Genomic DNA, 12,754 nt, shown 5'->3' with positions numbered 1-12,754 from the left:
CACATGACTACTTACATCTGATCAACAAAGCTTCTGTCTGATTTTGGAAAGGGTAGAGGGAGATACAGCTCTCATGTTTCTCATATTTCCTCATAGGTTATATTTCATTTTGCCTTAAAGAAAGCCTGTACTGTGGTTTTTTTTTTTTTAAACTAAAAAAAAAAAGCCTGTGGTTTTTTTTTTTTAAACTAAGGAATTATGTTACTGCAGTAACTAGAGATTTCCACTTTTTCTTATGAAACACAGAAATAATTCCATGATAATGAAGTTCTCACTTTCCCTTTAGATGGATAAAGTGTTTTTGGTTAGTTTGTACAAGCGTGTTCCAATTTTTTATATAGATTTCCCTCTATTTAATTATCTCAGAAAAATAATTTTACCACTGAAGAGTCTGAAAGTTCAGGTGATGAAAAGAAACAAGAGATAACATCAAACTTTAAGGAAGAATCTAATGTGTTGAAGAACTTCCTTCAAAAGAGCCAAAAGCCATCTCGAAGTGAAATTCCAGTTAAAAGGTAGGCATGCTGATGATGATAGTCTTATTACAATGTTATATAAATGATAGGAAAACATTTGTTATTTTTTGTTTGTTTTGTTTGGGGGTTTTTGTTTTGTGTGTTTGTGTATGTGTTTGTTTTGGTTTTAAAATTTACCAAATATTTCCTTAGAGTAAAAAAGTTCTTGTCTTTTCTGCTGATCTGCCCTTCAGGGAATGTCCTACCTCGACGAGCACAGAGGAAGAAGCTATTCAGGGCATGCTGTCTATGGCAGGGTTGCATTATTCCACGTGTTTACAAAGGCAGATACAAAGCACAGACTGCGGTGGTGAAAGACCCTCTCTCCAGGACCCCAGCGGCTGCCACAGCAGTAACCATGAGGTCAGGCAGTTGTATCGCTGTGATAAGCCAGTGGAAAGTGGTAAGAAACATAAATTGTAAGTCTCTGAAAAATAACATAGAACCCTCACCTTAATAGCCCTGTAATCCTAGCTTGAGATTAAAGATTATGAACAAGAAATGTTTATTAAACATCTTTAGTTGGAGATGGTATTAGACATATTGGCAGATATATATATATATATATATATAATGTTGACAAATGTCAGCTGCAAACAGAATAACTCAAAATGTAAATTAATGGATTAAGAGTAGTGTTCACTGACTTGCAAGACAGTATTGTTTCCCTTTTATAAGCTGATCAGAATGGAGGGAATGTTTGTGTCTTAATCGATGTGCTTAGTTTGAACAATCCACTCTTTTTCCTTTTATGGAAGGGAAGGCAAGCTTTCAGCTGTTTCTGCTGGAGGGTATCCTCTCCTATTTGAAAAGGAGACATTGGGAAAAAGAGACTTGCTGGCAATATCAGTGGTGCCACAGAGTGTTTCCTTCTGTCTGCTTTTAGGGAGGAGTTTTGTTTCCCAAAAATCTGAGGAGGATTAGGGGAAAGATGGTACTACATTAAAACTGAAGTCTACTGTAGGAATTATGTTCATTCCCACCTAGCTGTGTCAACTATGTGCCAGGAGCTTGGCATTCATTTCACTTAATTCTTGACATGTGGGGTGTGTGTAACGTAGCTTTAATAGGTAAAGGAAAAAAGATTTAGTGGAGTTAACTTGCCCACACTTACATGGCTACTCAGTTTACTGGAATTTGAATACAAGACTAGATCATGTGGTCTCAAAATCTTTGCTTATTGTATAAGAGGAAACTCAGGTTTAAAGAGGTTATATAACTTGCCTAAAGATGTATTGGTAATGAAAGATCTCAAGTTCAAATCTGGATTTTTCTGTCTTTCCACTTACCATTCTGTCTTCCTATAATCTCTTTGGCCCCTTGAAAAGAAAGCTTCTCTGGAAATGCTGCCAGATTCAGGCAAACATATGCCTTTATTCTGTATGGGAAAATATACTATTTTTAGAGAAACTGTATTGCACTTGGTTTTACATCTACAACAGATGGCCACAGAATTTGATCTAGATCCTCCAGCATCTGGCCCAAAACCTGCCGTAGAAAGAAAGACAGTCTTTGAGAGAATTGAAATAATTAACATGTTGGATTGCAAGCTGGTGACTGTTTTGTTTTTGAGAGGGAAAGGAGTATGGTGAAAGTATATGAATAAAGAGTTAGCATGCTCATTTTTTTAAAGAAAATGTCAACATAAATTTACTTTCAGTTTTAAGCAGCAGGCTAACTTTGTTCTTTAAGATCCAGTTTGTGAGAAGATTTTTAATTAAAATTTCTCTTTAGGATATCATGTCAAGACTGAAGATCAAGACTTGAGGAGTTCTTCCTGGATTAAACAATTTGATACAACTTCCAGATTTAATCTTCAGGTATATTCAAGGTTTGAAATATTGAAATAGGATTGTCATTAGCTCTGCTTTTGCTTTTGTTTTTAAAACTGCCATCAGTAATCAATCCCCAGATGTAGAAAGCTTAACAATTATTATTAAATGTACATTTGAACAGCTGTCCACTTTTAGGGATTCTGATGTACTAACCAATGAAAGGCTTATGTATAGAATGTTATCTGGAAAAAAGCAACTTATTTAAGAAAGCAGTTAAAAACTCCTGGCTGCCAACACCTTTAGGTTATGTCTGGCTAGAATGAAACATGAAAGGAAAAAAGTACCACAATACCACAAGGATCCTTTTAATCTCTGCTGTTGTTGATTGAGCATTTTTAGATACCACATTTCTTTGAGAATTTGATGACAGTTACAGGAAAATGTTTTCTTTCCAAAAAATGTTCTCCATAAATATGACTTGTGCTTACATTTTTCTCATGGTTTGTACCCCACCCTCACCCCAGACCATTCATTAACTCCAGATTAAGAGTCACTGCTCCAAGAGGAGACATTGATGTCTTAGGATTCTCGTGTATGAATGCTTATACCAAACAAAATGAACCCCCAAAATACCTTTTTGAAAAAAAACGTTGCCAGTAGCACCAAAAAAGGAAGGCTATATGACATTTTTTGGAGAAGGAAATGGCAACCCACTCCAGTATTCTTGCCTGGAGAATCTCAGGGACAGATGAGCCTGGTGGGCTGCTGTCTGTGGGGTCGCACAGAGTTGGACACGACTGAAGTGACTTAACAGTAGCAGCAGCATGACTTTTTTGCTGCAGACCTTGGAAAATGACAACCAAAGAAAAAATCAAAACTCTTAGGTGGCACAGTGGAGTCTCCAAGCCTCCCCAACCCCATTTGCTCTCTGAATAACAGAAATATAGATGGTTTTAACGTTCTTCATTTGGTTTATCTATATTTTATAAATACTTGTCAATTACTTTTATAATAAGAGAAAGAACCAAGTTATTTTTTAAAGGCAAGTACAAGTTCTTTTAATGGGAGAATATGCTCCAGAGACAAAGGTCAGGTAAGAAATTCCTTAACTATTAAGAATTCACTTATTAATGTATGATTTTATAGTGCCTCACTGGTTATAAAATTTATAACTCAGTAGCATTATAGGATTTAGTATTAAAAGGTAAGCTGTTATTTAAATCTAGCTGTTGCTTTTATAATTGTCTTTGAAAATAAAGAAGTAGAAGACATGATTAGCAAGATCACCTTAGAGAAAATAGAATTTCTGGTTCTTGTAATCTAGAGAGGTATTAGAATAGTGTGTCAGATTGAAAAGCTGTTTCTTCATGCTCAAGCGTGTTTGTAAGACTGTTTTAATGCGCAAGTGTATTTGTAAGACTGTTTTAAAGCATGTCTATGTTTAATGCTGTTTTTAAAAACTTGACCATTATAGAATCAGAAGTTCACTTTAATACACACACACAAACACACACTTAAAACTAGTTTCATGAAACATTATATCTACAGTATGCTCTTTTCAAGTTTATCTTTTCCTTTTCTCTTTTTAATTCTGGTTGGGACCCTGTTTCGATTTCAAGACCCACCAATCATCTATCTATCTATCTATAATGTTTTCTTCTCGACTTGAAGATGTCTCAATTTAAGTTACGAGGCATCTTTAAAACCTGAATCCTTCAGAGCTACTAGGTTTTAGAATGAGATGACCATCAGGAGGGGTCATCTATAGCCACTTCATGTTAAAAAAACCCAAGTTCAGTAACTCTATTTCTTCTCTCTCTTAAATTGTTAATACATTACTTCTCGTAAAGAAACCCTAAAAATTCGGCCTTATTTTCTTCTTTCTTAGGATCTAAATAGAGGCCAGAAATGCATCAAAAAGGAAGTTTCATCAGAAATCAGTCACAAAGTACAAAGTAGGAATTCTGTGGACAGCAGTGGCTCAAGCCTTCAGAATGCAAAGTATACGCAGAGTTCAAGCTTGATATCAGGGGCGTGCCAGCTAAGTAACGGCAGTATAAGCCCAGAAAGGCCTGTTGGTGAAACTTCCTTTTCAGTGCCCCTTCACCCCACCAAGAGACCTGCATCAAATCCACCACCTATCAGCAACCAGGCAACAAAAGGTAACATTACACGTGTGTAGGTTAAGTTAAATAGACATGTCTCTGCACTCACATTGCTCACAGCCTGCTGGGTATGGACACTGCATTGATAGGTGCTCAGATTACTATAGGGACAGAGAAGAAGGTATCTCAGTCAACCCTGAGGAGCAGGAGGGGTTTTCTGGAAGGGGAGGTAGATCCTGGAAAGGCTGTGACGGGTTAGCCGTGCTGAGGCAGGGGAAGGCACAGGATCGACAGCACTGACGGCAGAGGAGACAGCGTGACCCAGGGCAGAGGGGAGGAACAGCACAGGGTGAGGACGGAACAGGTGCGTCGCTGAAGCAGTTTGAGGCAGGATGGTAAGAGCTGGTGCTGAAGAGATAGGCAGGGCTCGGACTGGGGGAGTGTCCTGTACGTCTTAGGAAGGAGGTTGGCCCTCATCTCGTGGGTGAGCTGGAAGGGTTTTAAGCAGTGGACTTCCAGGCGTGTGACTCGACCCATTCAGGACGCCTAAAAGCCTTTGCCTGCTGTGTCGCTCTGCTTTAAGTCTTCCAGGTGCTGTCAACTGTGATTTTCACTGTTACTTACATTGCTGTTGGTGTGCTGTATTTTGTAGGTAAACGTCCAAAAAAAGGAATGGCAACAGCCAAACAACGTCTCGGGAAGATCCTTAAACTGAACAGAAATGGCCACGCACGTTTCTTTGTGTGACGGAACTGCGGCTGTGGCCACTATTCCCTTTGGAGACTGGTCTTGGGGTGCGGGAGCCTGGAGCTTCCACGTGCCCCACTGAAGCAGTTTGCATGTACAGTAGGGAACACTGCCTGAAGAACAAAATGAACCTGATGCTGCATTTTCACTGTGCCACACCCACTCAGCAATAACCATTTTGGACCTGGTGGGGAGAGGAAGAAGGAGGGTAGAACCTTAAAAAGAGACCTTGAACTGGAAAGGGTCTCTTGTCAGGGCTTGAATTTCATTTTGTTGTTGGTAGTGTTTTGATTTATTTTCAGTGATAGGGTAAAGAATTATCAGTAATTTATTTAACAGATTTTTTTTTAAAGTTAACAGCTTTTAAATTCTTTCTTTTTTAAAGCTATTTATTTGGAAGATTTCTGGAGAAATATCTCACTAATTTAGATTTAAGAATGTGAAGGTTTTTAAATTATTTTTGATAGTGTGTGTGTTACACGTGGGGAAGAGCCACGGTAACAGTAACTAGTCTGGACTCTTAAATTTGCTATTCAGGTTAAAGTCTTAAACAGGGATTTGATGCATTAATTATTTTAAATTAAGATGTATATGAAAATCATTTTATTTTATATATTTCATGTGTTTTTTATAAGCTATTAGCTTCGCTTTTGCTAACATCCAAGGTGCATACTGTTATCCAGGTCGATTACCTATGTCCCACCTTCCCTCTGCACTCCCCCTCATTTTGTGACGACACAAGACTCTTCTCTTTGCAGGGAAACACTTTCGTAGCCAGTGTGTAAGAACTACATTCAAGACCCCACATTTCTCATTTCGTTTGACATTGCAGTTTTCTTCTAAATAGAAAAATAGGCTTCTTGCATTTTCACTTTTGCTGATGATATCTGGGTCCCAAAGAGTACAGCTTTAATATCTTTTCCCTACTTGTGGGAAAAGTATTATAAGTTTGGTTAAATTGTCATGTTTGTAGTTTTCCAAATACATTTATAACTCCAGAGGGCCTTCTTCATACTGCTGGTGTTGGAGGGCAGGGCCAGCACCTGCCACAGAGGTTATATTTTATGATGCTTTTATTCTGTATACCTAATCTGTTGGAAAATATGAAATATGGTTTGACTTAGAATATTCAAATCTGCATAATAAGCCGTAATATAATAAGACTATACTATATTAAGTTGTATAGAAGCAAGCATGTTGGAGTAGATGAATTGGGTGTGTATGTGTGTGTGTGTGTGTGTGTGCGTGTGTTTAGTTTTTTATTTCTTAACCTTCTAATGAGTTATTTAAGATGTGGATTTGGAGTAAAATGGGTGCTTTTTGCAGTTTCTTCCATCTGTCCTAACTTAACCAGTGCATAGTGAGGTTAAGTATCCAGTTGAGCTTTAAGGAATCATTTATCTCCTTTGTGCACAATTTTTACTAAATGCCAGTTTTCAGCTGCTTGCAATAGCTTATGTTTTCCTCTCCGCCTGTGACATAAAAACAAGTAATTTCTTGTTTTTTGGGGGGTAGGGTGGAGATATTTCCAGTTCTGACAATAGAGCATTTTATAAGTTCCTACAAAAAAATACAGGCAAATTGGATAAAATTTATTTTTATGGAAAAGAAATATGGCCATATTATGGATTTGTCTTTTTTTTTTTACTCAGCAAGGTAGCAGGATTTTCCCTTTTAAGTATCACTTGAAGAGCTAAGAAAAAAGAAGTCTATACCATTGTCTTTCATGGTTACATTCAAATGTATTTTCAAAGAGAAATATTTCTTACTCTGTTTCCATTCCAACATTTCATGGAATATATATATCTTATGAATTAGCCTTTTTGGTTTAATGACTGGACCACTGTCTGGGTCTTATCTGGGTTTCAGGAAGAATGTTTTTGGAAGTACTAAATGTCGATAATAGGCTGACTCAAAACTGTCTGTACTATGCCAAAACTAGGTAAGAAGTAGGTACAGCCCGTCATTTGTTTGGTCATCAGATCTCAAGATATCAAAAATGTGGGTTTGCGTGATTCTCCCACCTTCCCTACACAATGTAGTGCTGTGATGTTTTGGTTTTCTGTAGATAAACCATTTTAGTGTTATAGTACACATGTTTTGGTTTTAGTTTAGAAATGAGAATTATAATTTCTTTTTCCAGCTACATTATGATCTGGGTTCTTTTGTTGTCTTTACATTTTTCACAGCTCTCAGTATTTTTAATTACCTTTTTTTTCTTTAGCCATAAAAATGAAAATAATTTATTTTTATGAATTAAAATGGTGGCCAGTATCTGCCCTGTGTACTTAGGCCAATAAGTACTAATTTTAGGTAGCCAGTATATGGAACTTCTAAGTGAAGGTACTGTGGATTCATTTTTGGCAGTGTTAGCCCATTAACTGGCTAAGTTTTAAAAATTTTCAGTAAGATGAAATAACCACTAAAATAGTACATGTAAACTTTTTGTGAATTGGTAAAAATTCAGCCACTGAATCCAATGACCTCCATCGTCAAAGCTCTTACAAAATCACTGACTGTGCTGCATCCCTGTATCTCGTGGAAATGACTGAACTTTGAAGTGACTGCCACCAGCATCTGGACTCGACTGTAATAACCTTTCGTCTTTCCCTCAGTCTCATTTATGAATAATACCACCCTACAGACACTGCAACTTAGGAAGACAGCAGTGGTGGCATTTAGTTAGTTATAAGCAAATACAAATAATAACCAACAATTATCATTTAATATATGCAATTTTAATTGTAGTAGCAGGTAATCATTTTCCTTTATTGATTCAAATAAGTGACTTCTGTTAACCTGGAATCCACTGTACTCTAATTCATAATATCACATAATACTAAGCTCTCCAGTATTGATTAATGATGTAAACTCTACAAAGCTGGCAGTTCATAATTGTCCAATATCCTAGAAATACTTTGAACTTAATGAAGCATCAGTTGATTTTTAAAGCATACAGAATTGAAAATTCTGACCAAAACCATCTTATAAACTCAGAAAACAAGCTCATCTGTATCACTACTTAAGTACTCAGCACTGAATACTGCTCTAGTTTTTAATCCAATTATTGCCTTTTTAATGAACTCTACTGTATTTATTCATATGAGATCAGATATTTATCACTCATCTACTGTGTGCCCAGCACTACTTAGTACTGTGGGAGTGGGGGGATATAAAGTTGGGAGTTGTGATCTCTGCTTTTGAAGGTATTCTTCTCTAGGAAATAAGCAGTATTATTTTCACTTCTAAGCAAACTTAAACAAAAGAGGGCCCATTCATAGAAAAAACAAGACATAACTTTATTAGTTTCAGTGGAGATACACTGTGCAACTATTGGAGTTAAAAAATTTTTTTTCAAAATTTAAAATACATTTTAAAAATTAATAATTTAATGTTCATAATCACAGGGGCATGTTATAGCATGAAAGGAGCAGAAGACCTGGGTGTTCGTCCAAGTTCTGCCCTTTATATTTTAGTTGTGTGACCTTGAATAGGTCACTTATTCTTTCTGAGTCTTAGTTTTCTCATTAGTAAATTTGGATCAAAACTCAGTTAAGAAAAACATAGAAAAGTATTAATCTATTTACACTTCATATTTGCAGAGAATTTATGATAAGTTACAACTAACAACGAATGCACATTTATGTGCATTTTTAAATGAAAACTGTTACTCATAAAATTTGCTTCATATCAAATATATGCCCAGAGCATGCTACCTAAAAAAAAACTGAAGAATCTCTTACAAGGTGCTGAATTAAACTCAGAATCAGTGCGTGAAGTGAAAGAAAAAGGAATGAGATAGTTTGTGGAGAAGAGTGAGAATGTTTATCCTCAAGTAAACATTAAGACGATTAGATGATTTAAAGTAATTAAAATTAGTTTTGAGTTCTTTTCAGAGTACTGCTTCACAGATTCTGCGTATTCTTCAAGGCGCTAGAATAGGGTAAAATAAATCATGAAATTAGGATGGCTTAGCAACTACTCACAGTAGAAGGGCAGGAAAATAAGGTGGAAGAATAATGGGGGATCAGCAAAGACAGCTCTGAGCTGGCCAACAATGGCTCATTGGGTAGAGAGAAACCACTGTAGTGTAGGAAGGGAGTCTTGACTGGAAGCTTCAGAAGAAAAGATTCTACTTTTTGCAAGAAATGCTCTCTAGTGATGTCAACTCCCCAAAGAGTTGATGAATAACTGGCCCAGTATACTGCTGTCATAGTAGATATTGCAGTGTATAAGCATTTTATGATTTCATATTAAGAGATGAGGGCTTCATTATAAATTTGAAATTTTTTCAAAAATTCATTTTTCTCATTAGTTGTTAAGCTAATTGCTTCCTCCAAAAAGAGAAGTTAAAGGTCATCAGTCATTTTCAGATGCCCCAGATTTTCATTTAAAGCAGTTTTGAGAAGGTTGAACATCTGACCTTTAGCTTAAGAAAAGAGACAGATGAAACCCAGAGAGGGCGGTGACCAGCTGGGGGCACAGTGGATACTAGACCTCTGGTACTTTGCTCCCTACGGCAGCCCATGTTCTGTGACACTGCAGCCTCGGCTCATCTGTGGTGGGTGATGTTGATATGCTTCCTAGAAGCCAGGAGGAAAGACAGAGGAAGTGACATACTCACTACCATTGCTGTTGAACGTAACGGAGTTTTAATGCTGTAGCCTTACTAAACAACCTTATTTTTTTATTTTTCAGTGAATGTCATGCTGTAAGTCAAATATTTGATACCCCTTACCTAAAAATTTAAGTTAAGGACATTAAGAAGCAAATGTCTATTTCCAAAACAATTAGCTTATCATGACTGTAGTTTTATTCTGTTATGGTATTTCTTTTCTTCTTCAGTGGGTAGAGGAAACTTAATACTCATTTACCTGCATTCTACTCCTTAGAGTCTCCGTCTCACCCTTCCTGTTCTTTTCTAATGTCCTGAAGCTTTGTCTTAACAAGTGTAATATTGATTTTTTTGTTGTTGTTGTTAAAGCCTTTTTGAAACTGTGTTCAGTGATTCTTCCAACAAGTTTTATCTGCTCTGCACTATTTCACTAATAAACCTTGGCTACCACGTAGCCCAAGACCTCCAAGTAGTTTACCTATGCAAGACCTGTGATGTTCTGAATTCACTTTTATTTCAGAAGACAACCTTAAATGGAACTTAATCATAAAGATAAACCTTGCCTCCACCCAGTTTATTTTGGCCATTTCCTTTTCAAATTGTCAGCTGTTTTCCCCCAAGATTTTTCACCAAAACAATGATCATAAGTGCTAGAAAATATAATATCTTGCAGGAAAAAAAATAACCCAGAAATACTCATATTTCTTTGGTGGATTTTGGTGGGTAACCATTACCAGCAGCAGGTGTAATATATAATAATGAGTTGATTCCTTGCCTAGAATCATTTCTTCCCTCTAAGATTCATAGGATTCACCTTTTATTTTTGCAAAGCATACATATAACTTCCACATTATAGTCAGGGACCTGAGGTGTAACTTGCTAAGTGAACCCCAAGGTTATTTTATCTTGCAAAAGAAACCTAAACCAAACTAAGGGCCTTACATTTATGGTTAGACTGAATCAAAAGCTATAACCTCAGTTTTTCCGAAAACAGCTTCTGACTGCAAAGCAAGTCATGCAGTTGTTAGGTATGAAATAGCACTGATCAGGAAATGCACATGCATCTTGGCAGACCGCGTTTCCTTCCGAAAAGACTTTTCTACTTTTAATATAAATTAAGCCATAACAGTTTCATGCTGTGGAAAGAGGGTGAAAAGGTTCATTTTAAGAGATTATATAATATGAATTTTCACATTTGCTGTGAAATGTCTAACTTCGCCAGTGCTTCAGCAGGTTTGTTTGATTTGGGGGTGCTGGGGGGAGGGTAGAGGGTGGTGACAGGGAGGGGTAGTCTTGGTTTTAGGGTGTTGAACTCTGTGAAATTTGAAAAGGGACAATTGTTGGCTCTGGTATTTACTAGTTTTGTAGTAATGTTTTGCTAGCCTGACTGACTTTCCTGACCTGATTTTCATGCCCACGGTCCCAGGTGACTGGTAGCCTTTCTCGTTCGGGGTGTCTGCAGAGTAGTGTCTTGTTGTGTGGGTAGGCAGTCAGCGTGTGTGCACACGTGTGTCCTTTGAATACAGAAGCACACTGTGACGGCAGAGTGGGGTGTGGCTGGGAAGTGGGATGCTGAAGCTTTAAGAGCTTTTTTTTTTTTTCCGATTCATAACAGTATTTCCCATCTTTTGCCTGCAGGCAGGGAAAGTGTACAGTATTTATTTTGTTTGTTTTAAATTTGTAAGTTTTTAAGTAGTTTACATTGATTATTATAGAGAAGGACAAGTGACTTGTTTAAAGTTGTATTTGGTATTCCTACTTTTCAATTTCTGTATTTTAAAATATTGAAATTAAACTTGTATTACTTCAGTTTGATTTTTTTTTTTTTAGCAATCGGTGTATTTTTTGCTCCTTTTGTTTGAAAGTATAAATGTTGAAAGTTGTATAAAATGTGTCTTTGAAAGAAAAAAATCTGAATTCTATATCCAGTTCTGACTTCCTGTTCCCTTTTTCTGCTTATTGAGTCTTGAGAGATTAATTTGAGAATGTGAAAAGCTGTGTCAAACTTAGACTCCTTCTAGTTCTGATGGTTTCAGTGTAAAAAGTTTGAATGTCTTATTACCTTATTAGATGTGTTGTTGGGGAAGCAGTTGCCGAAACATGGAGGAACACAGAGGGGTGACTGGCTGTGCCGTGGTCATGGGTGAGGGTGCTTCCTTATGGTCACTTAAGAGCATGCGCACGCACACACACACTCCTCTTAGAGCACCCACGGTATCACACGCACACACCCTTTAGAGCACCCACAGTATTTCACACACACACACACACACACACACACACACACACACCCCCCCTTTAGAGCACTCAGTGTCTCTCACACACACACACACACCCCTACCTTAGAGCACCCGCAGTATCCCAGCCGCTGCTCTACTTACAAGGTGAACAAACAGCAGACCTGTTCTCTTCCTCCGGAAGCTTCTGTGGCGGTGAAAGGCGAGCGAGAACACGGCACCTGGGGCCTGGCTGCCTCGTGAAGGCGGGAGTGGAGGTGCAGCTTTACTGAGGAGAATGTGGTCCCTCTGGACAGGCGCTCTGAGGACGCTGAGAGCCAGGCCTGGCGGGATCTGAGGGTGCCAGGAGAGAAGAGCACAGAGCCAGGAGCGCTTCAGGGCGCAGGGCAGGAAGTGGGCGGAGAGACCACCTTGGAGGAGGATCCTGGAGACCAAAGCAACAGAAGGGCAGAGGCTTCTGCTCTGCCCCTGCCCAAGAGCGTAGAGGTCCCCAGGGCGCACACCCCCACAGCCTTCCCAGAGTTTTACCCAAGCCATGTTTACACCACCTCTTTCTATGACTGGCCTGCTTTCGTCCAACTGATGGAAACCTAGATCTTAAAAAAGCTGTTGTTTAAAAAAAAAAAATCTACATACTCTCTATAAGCCTGTGAGGTGTTTACCCTTCCTCCAGTTTGTCTGTTGGGACTGATTATCAGGACTTGCACTCTAATACTTTGAGCCTGATTTTTGTGTTTCTACCAAGCGGTGAGACTGTGAG

General features: G+C 38.0%; 1 protein-coding gene across 1 annotated transcript in view; it reads left to right on the top strand.

The window, feature by feature from the left end:
- KDM7A (lysine (K)-specific demethylase 7A) overlaps positions 1-11,684 on the top strand; it is a 50,480-nt gene extending 38,796 nt beyond the window's left edge. Inside the window, exons 16-20 of the mRNA XM_010855024.1 lie at positions 367-515; positions 710-918; positions 2,250-2,335; positions 4,179-4,452; positions 5,048-11,684. Coding sequence (XP_010853326.1) covers positions 367-515; positions 710-918; positions 2,250-2,335; positions 4,179-4,452; positions 5,048-5,142 — 813 coding nt within the window. The 3' untranslated portion in view covers positions 5,143-11,684. The remainder of the gene's footprint in view (positions 1-366; positions 516-709; positions 919-2,249; positions 2,336-4,178; positions 4,453-5,047) is intronic.
- The last annotated feature ends 1,070 nt before the right edge of the window (positions 11,685-12,754 follow it).

This window comes from Bison bison, unplaced genomic scaffold, assembly GCF_000754665.1.
Source record: "Bison bison bison isolate TAMUID 2011002044 unplaced genomic scaffold, Bison_UMD1.0 scf7180017864352, whole genome shotgun sequence".
In the NCBI taxonomy this organism is placed as follows: Eukaryota; Metazoa; Chordata; class Mammalia; order Artiodactyla; family Bovidae; genus Bison; species Bison bison.
Note: the sequence above shows the minus strand (reverse complement) of the source record. Positions and strands in the feature narration are given on the sequence as shown.